The sequence below is a fragment of the Panthera onca genome, chromosome A2 (genome assembly GCF_046562875.1).
Source record: "Panthera onca isolate mPanOnc1 chromosome A2, mPanOnc1 haplotype 2, whole genome shotgun sequence".
Taxonomy (NCBI): Eukaryota; Metazoa; Chordata; class Mammalia; order Carnivora; family Felidae; genus Panthera; species Panthera onca.
The window spans coordinates 167,463,975-167,484,227 of record NC_138340.1 but is presented as its reverse complement, the minus strand read 5'-3'; the positions used below and the strand labels follow the sequence as shown (position 1 = coordinate 167,484,227).

At 40.6% G+C, this 20,253-nt stretch overlaps 1 protein-coding gene across 7 annotated transcripts in view; it reads left to right on the top strand.

Moving 5' to 3' along the window:
- The window catches only part of LMBR1 (limb development membrane protein 1), a 194,745-nt gene that overhangs the window by 16,547 nt on the left and 157,945 nt on the right, over positions 1-20,253 (top strand). For all 7 annotated transcript variants that reach the window (XR_013551882.2, XM_078437003.2, XM_081795112.1 and 4 more), the window contains exons 2-3: positions 15,414-15,486; positions 17,648-17,687. Coding sequence is in view for 6 of the 7 variants with exons in the window: in XM_078437003.2 (XP_078293129.1) it covers positions 15,414-15,486; positions 17,648-17,687 (113 nt within the window). In the remaining variant the exon portion in view is untranslated. The remainder of the gene's footprint in view (positions 1-15,413; positions 15,487-17,647; positions 17,688-20,253) is intronic.

Below are 20,253 nucleotides of genomic sequence, written 5' to 3'. Positions count from 1 at the left end.
GCTCAGACTCTTTAAGAGGGAGTCTCTAGGGGCGCCTGGGTGGCTTAGTCAGTTGGGTATCCAGCTTCTGCTCAGGTCATGATCTCACAGTTTGTGGGTTTGAGCCCTGTGTTGGGCTCTGTGCTGACAGCTCAGAGCCTGGAGCCTGCTTCAGATTCTGTGTCTCCCTCTTTCTCTGCCACTCCGCCACTCACACTCTCTCTCTCTAAAATATAAATAAACATTAAAAAGTTTAAAAAAAAATAATAAAATGAAAAAAAAAGGGCGTCTCTAGAGAAAACCAAAGCAACAACGGGAGACAAAAACAAGCACAACAGGGGACATTCTAGCATCTGATCCCAACGGGTACATCAAACAGGAAGCAGCCCATCTCACAGTCAAGATACACTTAAACCTCGCTGGAGTCTTATTTACCCCAATTGTTTTTATCCTATACGTAAAGTCCAACTTTTAACAAAAAAATTACAGAGCATACTAAAAGTCAGAAAATACAGTTGGGGGTCTCCTAGGTGGCTCAGTTAGTTGAGCGTCTGACTCTTGATTTCAGCTAGGTCTTGATCTCACCATCGTGGATGGTGCTTCACTCTGAGCATGGACCCTGCTTAGTATTCTCTCTCTCCCCCTTTGCCCCTCTCCTCTGCTTGCTCGCTCTCTCTAAAATAAAAAATAAAATACAGTTGGAAGAGACAGAAAAGGCTTCAGAAGCAGACTCAAATATCACAGAGATTTAGGGATAATAAAATCAGAATTTGAAATAATTAATATGCTAAGAGCTGTAACAGAAACCATGTACAACATCCAAGAACAGATGGGTAATGTAAGCAAAGAGATAGAAACTTTCAGAAAGAATCAATGATGGGGCACCTGGTTGGCTCAGTTGGGTAAGGGTCTGTCTGTTAGTTTTGGCTCTGGTCATGATCTCACAGTTCATGAGTTCGTGCCCTGTGTCTGGGCTCTGTGCTGACAGTGCAGAGCCTACTTGGATCCTGTCTGTCCCTCTCTCCCTGCCCCTCCTGCACTCACATTTTTTTTCTTCCTCTCTCAAAATAAATAAAAATGAAAGAATCAAGGAATGGTAAAAATCAAATAAACTGTAATAGAATGAAGAATACCTTTGATGAGCTTATCAGTAGACTAGACGTGCCCAAGGAAAGAAAGAAGAATCTAATAGAAAAGAAACTTCCTCAATGGAAAAGCAAAGAGAAAAAAAAGAATTAAAGAAAGGAACAGAGCACCCAAGAACTATAGGATAATTACAAAAGGTGTTACGTACGTGTATTGGGAATACCAGAAAGAGGAGAACAGGAGAAATATTTGAAGCAATAATGGGTGAGAATTTTTCAGAAATTACTGTAGACACCAAATCACAGATCCAGAAAGTTCACAGACCACCAACCAGGATAAATACCAAAAAATAAAAAAATTAATGTGTAGGCATATCATATTCAACTGCAGAAAATTGGAGACAAAGTAAACAGGGGAAAGAACTAGGAAGAATAAAAATACCTTACAGATAGAGAATCTTAGGAGAATTATATCTGATTTCTTTTCAGAAAGAAGAGTAGAGGGGAGTGATATGTTTAAAATGTTATTAGAAAAAACATCCACCAAGCTAGAATTCTGTATTCAGCAAATTACTCTTTAAAAATAAAGGAGTAATAAAAACTTCTTCAGACAAGAATTGAGGGACATTATTGATGGTAGACCTGCTTGGCAAGAAATCTTACCAGAAGTTCCTCATAAGGAAAATTACTTAGGTGGGAAATTCAGATCTATATGAAGAAAGAAAGAATGTTAGAGAAAGAATAAATGAAGGTGAAATAAAATCTTTTGTTTTCTTAATATATGAGATAACAGTTTATTGCAAGTAATAGCAACACTTTTAGTGATTACACTTCGGGAGAAGTAAGGTGAATGACAGCTGTACTGAAGGGATGGGCGAGAGGACTGGGAGCACTCAGTTACAGGGTGCTTGCACTACCCGTGATTAGGTACTTGACAGTGGACTCAGGGTAGTTGTAAATTACAAACTCTAAGGCAACCACTAAAAATATTTTAAAAGAACTATAATTGATATGTTAGAAGAGGAGAGAAAATAGAATCAGTTAAAACCAGAGGAGACAGACAAAGACTGAAAGACAAAAATAGAAACAGAGAATGTGGGCAAGAAACAAAACAAAAAAAAATAGTTAAAACTGTGATAAATATTCAACCAGTACTATTAATGATCATTTTAAATGTGAATGACCTAAGTGTATCTGTCAAAAGGCAGAATCTATCAGAGTGGATTAAAAAAACCCAACTGTATGCTGTTCATAAAAAAATCCACTTAAAATGTAAAGATAGATTAAAAGTGAAGGGACAGAGAAAGATACACCAAGCTAACGGTAATCAAAAGGGAGCTGGAGTGGCTGTATTAATTTCAGACAAGGCAGTCTTTAGACCAAGGAAAATTATAAGAAATAAAAGGGGCAATACAGAATGAAAAAGGGTCAACTTTCCAAGGAGACATAACAGTTCTTAATGTGTATGCATTTAACAACAGAGGTTCAAAATATGTGAGGCAAAAACTGATACACTGCAAAGAGAAATGGGTGATTCTACTATTATAGCTGGAGACTGCCACACCCCTCTGTCACTAATTGACAGATCTAGCAGGCTGGAAATCAACAAGGGTATATCGTTGAACAGCAATATTAGTCAGCTGGATCTAATGGACAGTTACAGACTACTTCAGCAGCACGGTGTACATTTTCCCCAAGTTTGCATGAAGAATTCACCAAGATAGACCACATTCTAGGCCATAAAACACATCTTAACAAACTTAAAGGAACAGAAATCATGTAATGTTTGCTCTGAGACCACAAAAGAGTGAAACTACAAATTAATAATGGAAATATAACTGGCAAGCTCCAAAATACCTAGAGATTAAACAACCTCTGAGTAACACATGGGTCAGTGTGGTCTCTAGAAAAGTTAAAAAAAATTTTTTTTTTAATGTTTTATTTTACTTTTGAGGGAGACAGAGACAGAATGCGAGTGGGTTAGGGGCAGAGAGAGAGGGAGACACAGATCTGAAGCTGAATCCAGGCTCTGAGCTGTCAGCACAGAGGCCGACACGGGGCTCGAACCTCACTAGCTGTGAGATCATGACCTGAGCTGAAGTTGGACGCCCAACAACTGAACCACTCAGGCGCCCCATAAAATGTTTTTAACTTAATGAAAATAAAATATATCAAAATTTGTGGGATGCGGCACAAGCAGTGTGTAGGGGGAAATTCATAGCATTGAATGGCTATATTAGAAAAGAAGAAAGACTTAAAAATTAACAATCTAAGCTTCCACCTTAGAAAACTAAAAGAAGGGGAGCCTGGGTGGCTCAGTTGGTTAAGTGTCCAACTTCGGCTCAGGTCATGATCTCACGGTTTGTGGATTTGAGTCCCACATCAGGCTCTGTGTTGATAGCTTGGAGCCTGGAGCCTCCTTTGGATTCTGTGTCTCCCTCTCTCTCTGCCCTCCCCTGCTCACCCTTTGTGTGTCTCTTTCTCTCTTTCAAGAATAAATAAACATTAAAAAAAATTTTAAAAAAACTAAAAAAAAAGAGCAAAGTAATTCCAAAGTAAGCAAAAGAAAAAAAAATAGAGCAGAAATTAGTGAAAGTGAAAATAAGAAATAAGTTTTAAAAATTCACAAAATCAAAACCTGGTCCTTAGACATACCAATAAAATTGATAAGCCTCTAGCTAGGCTAACCAAGAAAAAAAGAGAGAAAACACAAATTACTAATATCAGAAGTGAAAGATCATTTCTACTGAGTCAATGGGCATTAAAAAGATACTAAAGGAATATTATGAATAATTCTATGCCCACAAGTTCGAAAACCTAGATGAAATGGACAAATTTCTTCAAAGACACAGTCTACCAAAACTCACACAATGAGAAACATAATCTGGGTAGGCTTGCATATTCTAAAGAAACTGAATAACCAATTGACCTTCCCAAACACCAGTCATAGATGGTTTCACTGGTGCATTCTACTAAATGTTTAAGGAAGAAGTGATACCAATTCTCTGCAATCTCTTATAGGAAATAGAAGCAGATGGAATACTTCTAGCTCATTCTTGGAGGCCAGCGTTACCCTAATACTAAAATCAGACAAAAAACATTGCAATAAGAGAAAACTACAGACCCATATCTCTTATGAGCATAAATGCACAGTTCTGCAAGAAAATATTAGCAAACTAAATTCAACAGTGTGCCAAAAGAATTATTATGCACCGGGACCACGTGGATTTATTCTAAGTATGCAGGCCTGGTTCAACATTCAAAAATCAGTGTAATCCGTCACATCGATAGACTAAAGAAGAAACAGCATATGATCCTATCAGTATATGAAGAAAAAGCGTTTGGCAAAATCCAACATCCGTTTATGGTAAAAGCTCTCAATAAACCAAGAATAGAGGAGAACTTCCTCAGCTTGATAAAGAACATCCACAAAATATCTACAGCTAACATCATACTTAATGATGAGAAACCAAACGTTTTCCCACTAAGATCAGGAACAAGGCAAGGATGTCCTCTCTTCTCACTGCTTTTCTACATTGCACTGGAAGTCCTGGCTAACGCAGTAAACTGACAGGTGTACAAATTGGGAAGAGAAAAAGAAAACTGTCTTCGTTCTCAGATGACATGATAGTCTATATAGAAAATCCCAGAGTCAATAACAACAACAGAAAACTCCTGGGTTATGGAAAGATATTAAGATACAGTGTTAATCCACAAAAGTCCATTGCTGTCCTGTATACTAGGATGAAAAATTGGAATTTGAAATTAAAGATACAGCGCCATTAACGTTAGCACCAAGAGAAAATGCTTAGATATAAAACTACACTCTGATTTAAAAAAGTCAAAGAAGATCTACATTAATGGAGAGACATTCCTCTCTTAGAAGGAAGACTCAAGATCATTAAGATGTCAGTACTTAACTGTTTATTGCATGAGTAAACTTGGTAGTAAATAGTTGTAAAGCAGTTTAATTTTCTCCCACTGTAAGGATTGTTTGTTGGATCTCTGTTCCCTTCCTTTGATGACAACTTTGGCTTATCTTTTAGTTTTATGGTCACTCTTACATACTGAAAATTAAGTACAGTCTAATTTAAACGTCTACCTTTCATCCTATTCAAAGCGTCTTCCCTTTGCCCCGATTAGGTCTGATGGAGGCTAAGGATCCGGCAGTAGGGAGGGAGTGTAATTTACGCAGTTTATTTTAAAATTACTTATCTAGGCACTCAGGAAGATTCAAGAGATGTATAAGACAGTTCCTGTTGGTATTTAGTACCTTTAATGTACCTAAACTATATGTAATAAAAAGTTTAGGAGACAGATTTTATGTACCTGAAACATTTAATGGAATTCAGAGGTTGTGCTGAAATCTGGGTACTAAGTGGAGTATTGTGGGGATTCAGGAAGAGGGGGCTTTGTGGTAGAATCGTTGTGCCTCGAATGTAGGAACCCAAAGGACAGGAGTGACAGCTGGCTCAGAGAAAGCTGTCTTTCCTTTGTGTTTTGCTGGAGTCTGGGTCTCAGAAGGGCTTTAAAGAAGTTTTTGCTGGTGACTTCCGATGTAAGAGTATGTAGAACCTGAAAAACCTCAAGAATAAGCAATAAAGTGTAATATTGTAGATGACATTAATGAGTTTGAGACTTATTGTGATAATCTTGAAAAATAGAATATTTACCCCTTGTTAAGGGTGTCAGTGTTACTTGTTTGTGGGGAAATACTATTTTACCTTTATCGAAGCACGAGTTGACAGATAACAGGGCAGTTTATTATGATGGTGCTAGTAACACTTAGAAAAGTAGATACTCGCTTGTGTTTCAAAGTCGTGTTAATTGTTCTGGAGACGGAGTATTGCTAATTTTGTTTCTTACCTCTTTGAAAGGGGGTTTGTCGCATTCACAAACGAGCAACGAACATATGCAAATATATCTGAAAGGAAACTGAGCTGCCAGCAACAAAATATTCAGTGTGTTTTTAATCAAATAGAGGTTTATTTATTTTTGTAAGAAGTCTGGAAGAATGATGTATTGGTGCATCCTGTGGGAACCTTGAAAATATTATGCTAAGGGAAAGAAGCCTGACACAAAAAGGCACATATTATGTTTTCATTGATATGAAATATCTGGATTAGGCAAATCCATAGAAACAAAGCAGATTAGTAGTGGTAGGGGGCTGGGACATTGATGGCAGGACATGGGCTTATAGGGGTGTAGAGCATTGAGTATGATAAACACATTTATTTACTAGAGCAATCTTAATACCTTTAAAAAGTCATATTATTAGTATGTGTTTGGCTTGCATTTACTTTGTCTTTTATGGTGAATTAAAGTCTCCCAACTCAAGTAGTGGTTTACATTTTTCCTTGAATATTCAGTTTTTTAAAAAGTGTGTTTTTGTGCTGTGTTTTTGGTGCGTGAAGAGTCTTTCTTCATTGTGGGCTTTACTGTTGTTCATAGAATGCCCTGTTTTGTCTTACTTTTGCACCTTATGCCTTAAATTCATCCTTGTCTGAGAGAGGGAAAAAAATGACAGTCAATTTCTTTTCTTCTTCTTTTTCTTCTTCTTTTTCTTCTTCTTCTTCTTCTTCTTCTTCTTCTTCTTCTTCTTCTTCTTCTTCTTCTTTGAGAGAGAGAGAGAGAGAGAGAACGTGTGCAGGTACACACGAGTTGGGGAGGAGTAGAGGGAGAGAGGGAGAGAGAGAGAGAGGCAGAGAGAATCTTAAGCAGGCTCCATGCTTAGCGTGGAGCCTGCCGGGCTCAATCCCATGACCCTGGGATCATGATCTGAGCCAAAATCAAGAGTCAGATGCTCAAGCCAGTGAACCACCCAGGAGTCCCAACAGTCAGCTTCTTTGTTAGTGTCTGCCCAGTTTGTCTCTGTTTATCCTTTTGTTTTCAGTCTTTTTAGGTTACTTTATTTTCGATATGTCTCCATCTGTGAGAGTTTTCTTTTCATAATTTGTTTCATTTACAATTATGATTTTAATGTTTCATCTTTATTATTGCTTTCATAATATTGGTGTTATCCTGTCTTTTGCTGCATAGTCTGGATTTTTCTTTGTTTTATTGTTATTTTTCTGGCTCTTAGGATTACTTGAAGAATTATAATTTTAATTTTAGGGGCATCTGGGTGGCTCAGTCAGTTAAGCATCCAACTTTGGCTTGGGTTGTGATCTCATGGTTTGGGAATTCGAGCCCCGCATCGGGCTGTGTGCTGACAGCTCAGAGCCTGGAGCCTCCTTCAGATTCTGTGTCCCTCTCTCTCTCTGCCCCTCTCCCTGCTCATGCTCTCTCTCTCAAAAATAAATAAACGTTAAAAAAATATTTACTTATTTTGAGAGACTGAGAGCAAGTGTGTGTGTGTGTGTGTGTGCGTGTGTGTGTGTGCAGGGGCACAGAGAGGGGCAGAGAGAGACAGGGAGAGAGGCAGAGAGAATCCCACGCAGGCTCTGTGCTGTCAGGGCAGAGCCTGACTCGGAGCTCAATTCCATGAACCAGGAGATCATGACCAGAGCCAAAATCAAGAATTGGATGCTCAACCTTGTGAGCCACTCAGGTACCCCAAGTTACCTCTTGTTTGGTTGATGGTTTTCTTTGCTTTGCAAAAGCTTTTTGTGTTGGCTTAGTCCCAATAGTTTATTTCTGCTTTTGTTTCCCTTGCCTCAGGAGACGTATCCATAAATATGTTGTTAAGGTTGATGTCCGACCTTTTCTTTTAGGATTTGTGTGATTTCAGGTCTCATATTTAGGTCTTTGATCCATTTTGAGTTTATTTTTGTGTATGGTGTTAAGAAAATTGTCCAGTTTCATTCTTTTGCATGTAGTTGTCCAGTTTTTCCAGCAGCATTTATTGAAAAGACTGTCTTTTCCCCGTTGTATATTCCTGCCTCTTTTGTTATAGATTAATTAACCATGTAGGTGAAGGTTTATTTCTGGCCTCTCTGTTCTGTTCCGTTGACCTGTGTGTCTGTTTTTGTGCCAGTGCCATAGTGTTTTGATTATTTTAGCTTGTAGTATATTTTGAAATCTGGGATTGTGATACCTCCAGCTTTGTTCTTCTTTCTCAAGATTGCTTTAGTTATTCAAGGTCTTTTGTGGTTTCCTACAGATTTTAGGATTATTTGTTCTAGTTACGGGAAAAATTCTATTGGTATTTTGATGGGGATTGCAATGCATCTGTAGACGGCTTTAGTATGGACATTTAGTAATATTTTTCCAGTCCATGAGCATGGTATATCTTTCCATTTGTTTGTGTCATCTTTAATTAATTTCATGAATGTCTTATAGTTTTTGGAATATAGGTCTTTCATATCCTTGGCAAAATTTATTCCTAGTATTTTATTATTTTTGGTGCAATTGTAAACAGGATTGTTACTTTCATTTCTTTTTCTGTTACTTTGTTATCAGTGTATAGAAACACAACAGTTTTAATATTAATTTTGTATCCTGCAACTTTACTGAATTCATCATCAGTTTTAATAGTTTTTGGTAGAATTTTTAGGGTTTAGGGTTTATGATTATTGTATCATATCATCTTCAAAGAGTAAGTTTTACTTCTTCCTTAGCAATTTGGATGCCTTTTATTTTTTTTTCTTGCCTGATTGCTGCCGCTAAGACTTCCAGTACTTTGTTGAGGGGAGAGTGAACATCCTTGCCTTGTTCCTGATCATAGAGAAAGAACTTTCAGTTTTATACCATTGAATATGATGTTAGCTGTAGATTTTTCATATGTGACCTTTATTACATTGAGGTATGTTCCCTGTAAACTCACTTTGTTGAGTGTTTTTATCATGAATGGATGTTGTATTTTGTCACTTGCTTTTTTGCATCTATTGACATGATCATATGGGGTTTTTTTTTTTTATCCTTCCTCTTGTTAGTGTGATGTATCACATTGATTGGTTTGTGAATAGTGAGCCACCTTTGAATCTCTGGAATAAATCCCACTTGATCATGGTGAATGATTTTTTTTTAATGTATTGTTGGTTTGGATTTGCTAGTATTTTGTTGAGGATTTTTGCCTCTATGTTTAGCAGAGACACTGGCTTGTATTTTTTTTTTTTTTTGTAGTGTTTTTGTCTGGTTTTGGTATCAAGGTAAATCTGGTCTCAGATGGAATTTGGAAGCTTCTCTTCATCTTCTGTTTTTTTGGAATAGTTTGAGAAGAATAGGTATTAACCATTAAAGCCATCAGGTCCTGGACTTTTTTGTTGGTAGTTTTTCATACCTATTCAATTTTATTACTAGAAATCAGTCTGTTAACGTTTTCTATTTCTTCCTGATTCAGTTTTGGAAGAATGTATGTTTCTAGGATAGCCATTCTTGATCAGCATCAGGACTAAGGCCATGTGGCAGCCACGGTTTCTGACCTCTGATTTAGCCACCACAGAGGGCATGCATGTTGTATCATTTCTGCCTGTGGGCTTTAGTGTCCTTACTTTTTCTCCCTGACCAGGAGATTAAAGCTCAATTTTTTTTTTTAATTTTTAAAAAGTTACTATTTAAAAAAAATTTTTTTTTTTTAACGTTTATTTATTTTTGAGACAGAGAGAGACAGAGCATGAACAGGGGAGGGGCAGAGAGAGAGGGAGACACAGAATCAGAAGCAGGCTCCAGGCTCTGAGCCGTCAGCCCAGAGCCCGACGCGGGGCTCGAACTCAAGGACCGCGAGATCGTGACCTGAGCTGAAGTCGGACGCTTAACCGACTGAGCCACCCAGGCGCCCCGAAAAAAAAAAGTTACTATTTTTTATTTGAGAGGGAGTGAGAGAGTGCATGAGTGGGGGAGAGGGGCAGAGGGAATGAGAGAGAGACCGTAAGCAGGCCAACACGGGACTTGATCCCATGACCTTGTGATCACAACCCCAGCTGAAATCAAGAGTCCGACACTCAACCGACTGAGCCACACAGGCGCCCCAAAGCTCTGTCTTTTTAGAGAACCGTGAGAGCCTGTTCCTCTCTCTTTTTATCAGCTGTACCTTACGCACTGTTAGTGGTGAAGGGCTGTAAGGACCTTCTCCTTTTTTGGTTAGGAATTTCTTTGTGTTCGCACTGGATATAGGGACGATAAGAGGTAAGATTACAGTGTGCCTGCATTTTGCTCATCCCTGTGGGTTGCTGTCTGTCTTGAATATGCATCATTTACGGGAGGAGCACTTGCTCCTAGTCCCAACTTTGTAACTAGAAAAATAGTCTAACCCATTCTGTGAGTTTTGTTCTAATATGTTATAGTTGTATTTTTATTTCCATTATGGGTAGATTTTATTTCTAAATTAGTAATACTTATGTTTGGGAGAGCCTGGGTGGCTCAGTCAGTTGGGTGTCCAACTCTTTTTTTTTTTTTTTTAAAAGAGTAGTTATATTTTTCAACGTTTATTTATTTTTGGGACAGAGAGAGACAGAGCATGAACGGGGGAAGGGGCAGAGAGAGAGGGAGAGGGAGACACAGAATCGGAAACAGGCTCCAGGCTCCGAGCCATCAGCCCAGAGCCTGATGCGGGGCTCAAACTCACGGACCGTGAGATAGTGACCTGGCTGAAGTCGGACGCTTAACCGACTGCGCCACCCAGGCGCCCCTAGTGTCCAACTCTTGATTTTGGCTCAGGTTGTGATCCCAGGGTTGTGGAATCAAGCCCCAGGTAGGGCTTCATGCTTGGCATGGAGCCTGTTTGAGATCCTCTCTCTCTCTGTCTCTCTGTCTCTGTCTCTCTCTCCCTGCTTTTGCTTCTCTCGCCGGCTCATGTGTGCTCTCTCTCTCTCTCTCTCAAAATGAAAAATGTTGGGGTGCCTGGGTGGCTCAGTTGGTTGAGCATCTGACTTTGGCTCAGGTCATGATCTCATGGCTCTATGCTGACAGTTCAGGGCCTGAAGCCTGTTTTGGATTCTGTGTCTCCTCCTCTCTCTGCCCCTCCCCCGCTCACACTCTCTGTGTGTGTGTGTGTGTGTGTGTGTGTGTGTGTGTGTGTGTGTGTGTGTCTCTTTCTCAAAAATAAACAAATATTAAAAAATTTTTTAAATAAATACAAATTAAAAATGTCAAAAAATTAATAAATTAGTCATGCTTATATTTGTTTTTATAATTGTTAGCTTTACTTCCGTTCTTAATTGAATTGCTTTTCATTAGTCTTTCCATTTTATACCATGCATTTTGGTTCCTTGATTTCCTTTTGTTCATTACTTTTCATGCCTTCTTATCCACTGTTTGTGCATGAACTTTCTGGAATTCCTGACACTTTTGTTCTCTAACGTTAAATACTAAGTTTAAAAATCTGAAAGCATTCGTTAATCATAACTTTTTCTTTCACCTTTGGTATTTTATTGGAGCTCTACCAGGAACCTCAGTTGATTGACATCTCCACTCTTTTTTTTTTAAAGTTTATTTATTTATTAGAGCATGCACATGCAAGCGAGAGCACAAGTTGGGGAGGGGCAGAGAGAGAGGGAGACAGAGGATCCAAGGTGGGCTCTGTGCTGACAGCAGAAAGCCTGATGTGGAGCTTGAACTCACGAATCGTGAGATCATGACCTGAGCCAAAATCAGATGCTCAGCCAACTGAACACCCACGTGCCCTGACATCTCCATTCTTATCCATCACTCTGTACTTGGTTTCTTTCCCCGCCCCCCCCCCCCCCCCCAATCTACTTAGGATTTATGGCCAATCGTTTCACTCAGCATCCATCACCCTGCACTTGGTTACTTGGTTTCTTTTTCTTTCCCCCCAGTCTATTTAGGATATATGGCCAATAATTTCGCTTACTTTTGCTAATACCCTAGACCAGTGGTTTTCAAACTGTGGTCCCGGGATTTCTGAGGGTTGATGGTTAGAACCCTGGAGCAGACTAGGTTACCTGTGAAGAGCTTGTGGATTGAGAATAGATTTCTGGCTCAGCCCTGAGATCCTAGAGAATAATGGTGTTTTTTGTTTTTGTTTGTTTGTTTGTTTTAGACGAGTAATATTTAAAGGCTGGCAGGAAAGGCAAGCTAGTGATGGAGACTGGGTGAACAATCAGAGAAGGAGGACCTTTGCTGAGATAGAAGGTACTGCTCAGAGGTCAGGTGAAATTATGAGAGTGAAATTTGGCCTCTAGGTCATGGCTGACCGCTGCCAGGGCACCTGACGTTGGGCAGTGGACATGAAGTCCGATCCGTGGGTGGAGGAGGAGTGAGCGGTGCCCAGTGCGAATGTGCCGGTGTCGGCCATACAGGGAGGAGAACAGGGGAGGTGTTAGAGCCCTCGAGCCTCTGCCCGTTCTGCCCGCGGCCCCTTCGGTGGCCAAGAAGCAGGCTCCCCCACCCCCCTGTGCTTGAAGGCCGCTTCACCTCGCCTGCCTCCCACTTCCTTGTGTTCTCTACGCCACTTCCCGCCTCATTCCCCGTGTGCCTGCTGTCTCCACTCCCTACATGTAACTCCTCCTAGAAGAATGTGCTTCTGTTTCACTGAGAACATAGAAGCCCGCGGAAGGGACTCTGTCGTTATGCTGCTGCCCCACATCTGCACACCTGCCCGCCATGGGACTCACGTGTTCCCTGCTCTCCTGCTCTCGCTCCTCCTCCTCGTGACCAGGGGCTTTCTTTCTGGCTCCCCAACCTGGGCGTGTTGGCTTAGCAGTTCGCCTTTTTCTCCCTTGCTTCGATAATTTTTCTCTCTGCTGGAATATGATTACAACTGTGTGTAGCTTTTCTCCTCTTAAAAAAACCCCTCTTCGCAGGCCTCATCCCATTTCTTTTTCTTCCCTTTCCCATAAGTTCCAGGAAAGAACTGGCTACATTTTGTTTCCAATTCTTCCTCTCTCTTAATCTGCTTCAGTCGGAGTTTTGCGTTCAGCACTCCAGAAAAACCTCTCTCGTCAAGGTCGCTGACGACCTCCGTGTTGCTAAATCCAGGTGTCAGTTCTCAGTGCTCATCTTACTTGGTCTGTCAGCAGCATTTGACACGGCTGATGATCCCCTTTTCCTACACGAACTTTCTTCATGTGGCTTTCAGGACGTCACAGCCTCTTGTATGCCTCCTACCTGCTGACTCCTTCTGTCAGGTTGGCTTCTAAGTATTGGAGGCTTCTGGGGCTTGGTTCTTGGAATTCTCTGGCTGCACTCACTCCCTAGGATGGAAATCCCATCTGGTCTCAGGGCTTTAAATGTCTATCTGCTTGTGTCCCCCCGGCACCCCCCACCCCCCACCTTAAAAAATCCTAGCCGGGCTCCTTTCCCTGGATTGTACAGATTTCGTATCCAACAGCCCATCCAGCCTCTCCACCTGAGTGGATAATAAGTATTTCACCTGCATCAGTGTAAACTGTACTTCTTAACTTCCAACCCAAAATGACTTCATCATAATCTTGCCCGACGCAGGAAATGGCCACTGTCTCTTTCCGTTTTCTTAGGCCACGCCCTCTCAAGGTGGTTTTCAAAACCTACCCCGAACTTGATCATTTTTGGTAAGTCCACACACAGCTCCAAGTCACCTCTGCTCTGGATGATTGGTGGACGCTCCTGACTGCTCTGGCTGCTTCAGTTATTTTCCCCACTGTACCTAGAGTGAGCCTTTTCCCTCTGTCATGGATTCGGTGTCCCTCTGCTCCGAGTCCCACCACGGATTCCCATCTCACTCAGGGTAAAAACCAGCACTTTACTGTTTGTGAGGACTGGCACTTGTTACAAACTTCTGCACAACAGGTGCGCTTTTTGGAACAAGAACACAGCAGTGAATAAAACCAAGTTCCACCTTCGTTGAGCTTACATTCCAGTAAGTAAACAGCTAACCAGTCAGTAAGCGGTCAGTGGAACCGACGATGACCTTGTGCTGGGTTAGGGGCATGGGGAGCGCCGGCAGGGGTGAGGGGGCACACCTCACACGTGACACCTGAGGAAAGACTGTGGGAGAAGACGAAGCAAGACACGCAGCTGTGTGGAGGGAGGGTATTCAAGGCCGAGGGTCTGAGCCAGGAAGAGCTCTGTGTGTTCAAAACGCTGGAGGGAAGAAGTAAGAGATGAGATCTCATCTTCCTGCTCTCGGTTCCCAAAAGTGTACCTGGTGTACCGTAAGCTCACAACAAGTAGTTGTCAAATGAATTTCAGTTAGTGTCTGTCATAAATATTAATGCCCTGTCCGTTTGATCCCTCTGGCTCTAACCTCGTAAATCAGTTTCTGCCCAGTCCCCCTTCTTTCCTTCCAGTGCTACCCAGACTCATTCCATTGTAAACAGTCTTCCCTGACCCTTAACGTCTTCTTGACGAAGATGTTCTATTCCTTTACCAGTAACCGGTTTCCTTTTTGACCCATTTCCTACACTCCGAAGGATTTTGGGAGGATGTGGTGATGGTGTTGACATTCTTGTAACCATCTGGAGTTCTCGGTGGGTTCTCAGCAGCAGGCCAGTTTGATGCTTTCTACTCTTGGCTCCTTTTTGGTCGCTGTCAGTATGTCTCCTGTCATTCTCCCACTTGTCCCGGTTGTGACATGAGGCTCACAGTCTTCCTCCATTCTCAATTTGTCATTTCCTAGATGACGTGGTACAGTGGATGTTCACACCTAGATCTGAGGTCATTTTCCATCCTGTGGCCAACATCCACTGTTCAGAAATCCGTGCGGAGGGGTGCTCCCTAGACTATCAGCACCTGGAATTGTTTTGTTTGAGAATCTTCAAACTATTGGTACCTTGATCCTAGGATCTTAGCTCTAGTAGGACTTTATTTCTAGCATACTTGGTCTGTGACTATAATGAGATCTCCTGTTTCATGACCCATCTTCTTTTATCTATCATCCCCATAAAATTAAATGGAATTTAATTTGAATTTAATATTAAAAAAGTTTCTTATTCAACTGCTGTTTATTTTGATATGTGGCATATTTATTGAATGATTATTCCCCCCACACACATTGATTTGTGATGCCTCTTGTATGTAGAACAAAATTATATATATTTTTATATAATAGAATCTGTTTCGTTGATCTGTCAAGTTGTGGCACCAGCACACTCTTTAAATGTTACTGAAGCTTTGTAGTATGTTTTGATATTTGGAAGGGACAGTAGTGTCTCATTGACCTTAGTGTTCAGGGTTGTTGGTGACGATCTGACGCTTTACACTTCCATATGATTTTGAAAACAATTTGGTTAAGTTATAAAAAGAAAAATCTTCATTGGGCTTTTTCTTCTCCACAATGATATTAAAAAGTGGGCTATTTGACTTAGTTCATATAAATTAGTATTTTATCAAAACTTCATATTAGCAAAATATCTAAAAGTTTTACTTTTTTAATAGATTGAATCTTTTTGCCTATAAATACCAAAGATGTATCTTTTATAATCTTAACAAAGATGTGCGACAAATGTAAATGATCTGTTAATTTTTTTTCAGATATGTTTCCTTCTTTTTGCCGTTCTCTACGTTGTTTCCTACTTCATCATTACGAGATACAAGAGAAAATCAGGTAAGTGGAAACATTGTAATTAAAACTTAGATTATCATGCCAACTGATGTATGGTATTTGGCCTGTGCAGTGCCCGCCCGCATGGTGGTGTCTGTATTTAGTACGGCCGCGATCGTGCCACCCAGTTGCCTGGTCCCGAGGGCACTGACGGTACAGCCAGGGAATCTGCCCACTTGCGGGGTGGTCACCCTCTTAGACCCGAGCCCTTGTTTACCACTGTTCTTATGTCCGACTACGATTAGTGTGTGGCTCTTCAGCATCTGGGAAATTCTAGAGTTTGTGAGGATATATGGGTCCTTGTGACTGGCTCTGACTTTGAACATGCATATCCCCATCCCATCCTTTCTCTGACTGCTGGACTATCTTTACCTTCTCTAGTTAATTTCACAGGTTCTGTGCCGGGGTTTTGTAAGGACCAAAGCAGTTGCCTAGCTGCCTTCTAGTAAATCTCAGCTGCTTCCTGTAGATCACAGGATTTTCCACCTGTGATGCTGGGCTGATTGTAGTGCCATATACATACTTAAGGATTCAGTATATTTAATACTCCTTCTGTCATAATATTAAACTAATTAGAGTTTTGAAAGCAATTGGGAAATAGTGCTTGCTCTAGTGTTTTAGTTTGACTCTATGATTACACTAAAATACTTCTTGGAGTCTGTAATTTTTCAAAAATTTGAAGACCTGCAGATTCAACACAGTATCTTAACTATTAAAATTTTTTTTTAACGTTTATTTAGTTTTGAGAGACAGCATGAGCAGAGAGAACAGCATGAGCAGGGGAGGGGCAGAGAGACAGAGGGAGACACAGAATCTGAAAAAGGCTCCAGGCTCTGAGCTGTCAGCACAGAGCCCGACATGGGGCTCGAACCCATGAACCGTGAGATCACGACCTGAGCTGAAGTCGGATGCTTAACTGACTGAGCCACCCAGACACCCCAATATCTTAACTATTTTTCAGATATTTTGGCATCAGGTTTTAATGATTGTGGACACAGAAGGAGGGGGAGAGAGAGTAAATGAATCTAAGTGCACTGTTTAGGGGAAATTAGGGGATGATGAACAGAAAAGCTGGAGATTTATTAGATGATTTTTAGAGTAATGGCAGGGAGGGGTGATGGGTATCCTGGCCACAGTCGATTGTGGGGAGAAGAAACGAAATGGTTATGAAGCTATTGAAACATTCTTCAGTAGTTGATGGTTGATTGAGTGTGGACACAACAGTATAAAAATTAATTGTGACTATACTATTTTATGGTCCTTTTGGTTGTGAAGTTATTTGGGGCAGCGTGTAATTAAGAATGGAGATTGGACTAAGAGAATGGCTCAAATGTGCCATTGACACTGGAGCAGCTGGACGCTCATGATTCCAGAGACTTACGTAGAGAGCCTTTGAGGACAACCCCAGTTAGGTATCGAGGAGAAGGAAGGGGAGAGTGTTATGTAATATTCTTGTAATTGGATCATACTGTCTTTAGCTGGTAAGTTTACGTGGGATGACAAAGAGGGTTGACGGCCATGAGAGAGAGGGAGAGGGAGGGAGAGGGAGGGGGAGGTGGGTGAGCTCTGGGGCAGGGGGCATCTGCTACTTGGAAAAGATACAGAACTTGATACTTTTCTGTCTGTAACTTGAACAATAGCTATGAAGCATTGAGGCAGTGGTATCTAAGTGGTTTAGAATGGTCCAAGAGAATCTTCATTATTACCACTAATGATGACAAACTCAAAATATAGAAAAGTACATGTTCTCAAATTCTGAATTCTAATTTTATAATAAAAATTTTCGTTGGATATTATCGACTAAAACATTTCATTCATTAGCAACTACAATTTCACTTACGTTATATGACAATGAACTTGATAGTGGTCCTGATGTTCTACTAAGTTTTATTTTCTTGAGCACTAAATATTTGGAAAATTTTAATTTATATAGAGTATTTTTGTTAATCAGGATTCTGGTTAATCAAAACACTCTTCTCTAGCTGAATTCTATCCTATGTGATTTAATGAGCTTTGAATTTGGATCCGTGCTGAAATGAACAGTTGCTTTTTAAAAATCATTTCTGTTCAATAATCACTTTAAGTTTCTATTTTTGTTTATAGTTTCTGATAAATGAAACATGTTATTGAAGATAAAAACTTAACACCTTACACATTTTTACAGATGAACAAGAAGATGAAGACGCCATAGTCAACAGGATTTCGTATGTATTTTAAAATTCATTTGTTCTGTTTCTGATTCTGAAGTCATAAAGCTTTCAAATTTAATTCACACTTCTGGGCATAAATGTGGAAAAAAATTCACCTCATGTATTACAATGCTTTTTCTCCATATTAACCCTGCCCTTGGAAGCACACATAAACAAATATACAATTGATTCTTGAACACTGGGGGGTTAGGGGTGCTGGCCCTGTGCAGTTGGAAATCTGTGAATAATTTTTGACTCCCCCAAAACTTAACTACTAACAGCCTGCTGTCTTACTCATAACATAAACAGATGATTAACGTGTGTTTTGTGTGTTATGTGTGTTATATACTGTATTCTAACAAGTAAGCTAGAGAAAAGAAAATGTTATTAAGAAAATCATAAGGGGGGCGCCTGGGTGGCGCAGTCGGTTAAGCGTCCGACTTCAGCCAGGTCACGATCTCGCGGTCCGTGAGTTCGAGCCCCGCGTCAGGCTCTGGGCTGATGGCTCGGAGCCTGGAGCCTGTTTCCGATTCTGTGTCTCCCTCTCTCTCTGCCCCTCCCCCATTCATGCTCTGTGTCTCTCTGTCCCAAAAATAAATAAAAAACGTTGAAAAAAAAAAAAAATATTAAAAAAAAAAAAAAAAAAAAAAAGAAAATCATAAGGAAAAGACATTTACTGTACTGTCCTATATTTATTAAAACAAATCGCGTATAAGTGGACCCATGTGTTTCTAATCCATGTTGTTCAAGAATCAACTGTACGTGGATAATTGAGGATTGTCTCCGGTTAAAATTTGCTGGCTTGAGGAGCCGACAGTTTTACCTTCAGAGGTTTTAACCTGGAAATGGGCTTATGGCTGGGAAAACTGCTGGGCCACGAGAAAGAAGACTCGGGCTGCTTGGTCTGCGGAGAAGACTGTGACAGTCTTGGAGTGGGGAGCAGGTGCCTGTTCTGGTTAATTGAACACTTACTGGCTGTGAGCAGGGAGATGGGCTCGGGTGGTTCTTTAGGCTCCGAACAGCTCTCTTCCTGCGTCTGTTTGCTGCTGCTGCTATTGACGAACCCTTTCATGTTTTTGAGGCATCAAACTGGATGGAGGGCAGTGAGTTTCTTTCTGTCACATTTTGCTTGATTAAAATTTGAAATCTCACAGCTGCAGCAACATAGAGTATCTTATTCTAATTCTTTTTTTATTGATACTTGAAACACTTTTGGCATAGTTTTGAATTTATAGAAAAGTTAGAAATATGAAAAAGAGCCTCCCCCCACACCCCAAACCGTTTGAGAAGTTGCTGACTTGGTTGTTCATTTCCTTGGGATACTTTTGTATATAATTCCTATAAACAGTGCATTCTCCTGTGTACCTACCATACAACCATCAAAACAATGAAATTGATACAGTATCACTCATGCCCCATTCAGATTTCCCAGTTGTCCAGTAATGTTCTGTGTTGCAAAAGGACCGTGTTTGGAATCCACACTGCGCGTAGTTGTCCTGTCCCCACCTCTTCAGGATTTCCTTGACGTCCCTGACCTTGATACTTTTGAAGATCACTGGCCAGTTGTTTGGATTTGTTTTTTCATGATTAATATCAGGTTATTCATCTGTTGCTGGGGCGGGGGGAGGTGAGTAGGAGGGAGGAGGAGAGAGAGAGACCACATGTACTCGTACTCACATACACAGGTACTCTCAGGTATGCTGGAATAGTACTCGGCCATAACAAGGAGTAAAGTACGGACGCATAGTGCAGCATGTAGGACCTCGAAAACATCATGCTAAGTGAAGAAAGGCAGACACAAAAGGCCACAGAATGTATGATTCCGTGTATGAGAAGTAGCCAGAATAGGTAAATCCATCAGAATCATATGTATGGTTACTGGGGATGGAGGGGAGGGCAGAATGGAGAGAAACTGCTTAATGAATACAGAGTGTGTTTAGGGGTGATGAAAATGTGGGACTAGAAAGAGGTGGTGGTTGCACAACACTGTGAATACATTGAATGTTACTAAATTGTAAGTTTCAAATGGTTAATTTTATGTTATGTGAATTTTGCTTCAGTAAAAAATACTTCCAACTAGTAAGTGACTTGAATAGGGCTGATTCGATTCATAACTGAACAGTGAATATAAATGGACCCTGCGTTACTAGACGTGGTAATTTAAATGATTTTAAATGCCCCAGGGAAAACATCTGTAACTTTATACTGGGGATTCTTGCTCTGTGGGTTTAAAACTTAGGCCCATAACTTGATTTATATTTACATGATTGGGGGTCTTAGTTTTATTCCTAACATCATGACATTTGTGAAAATTCTTAAGTGATTCATTATTTTTCTCTGTCTAAATTACGACTCCCGTAAAAACAGCGTAGTTCACTTACCTCACGAAGCTACAGCGAATCACAGACCGAGTAAAGGCAAGGATTCTGTCCCAGGCGAAGGAGCTGTGACATGTGTACCACTCTCCTCTCCGTGTCGTCTGCGCTCCATTTTTGGTGGCAGATCTGCGCGCGTGCATTTGTGGCTCAGTAATTCCTCATCAGACCAGAACACACACTTCGGCTTTCCCCTCGGCTGCGCT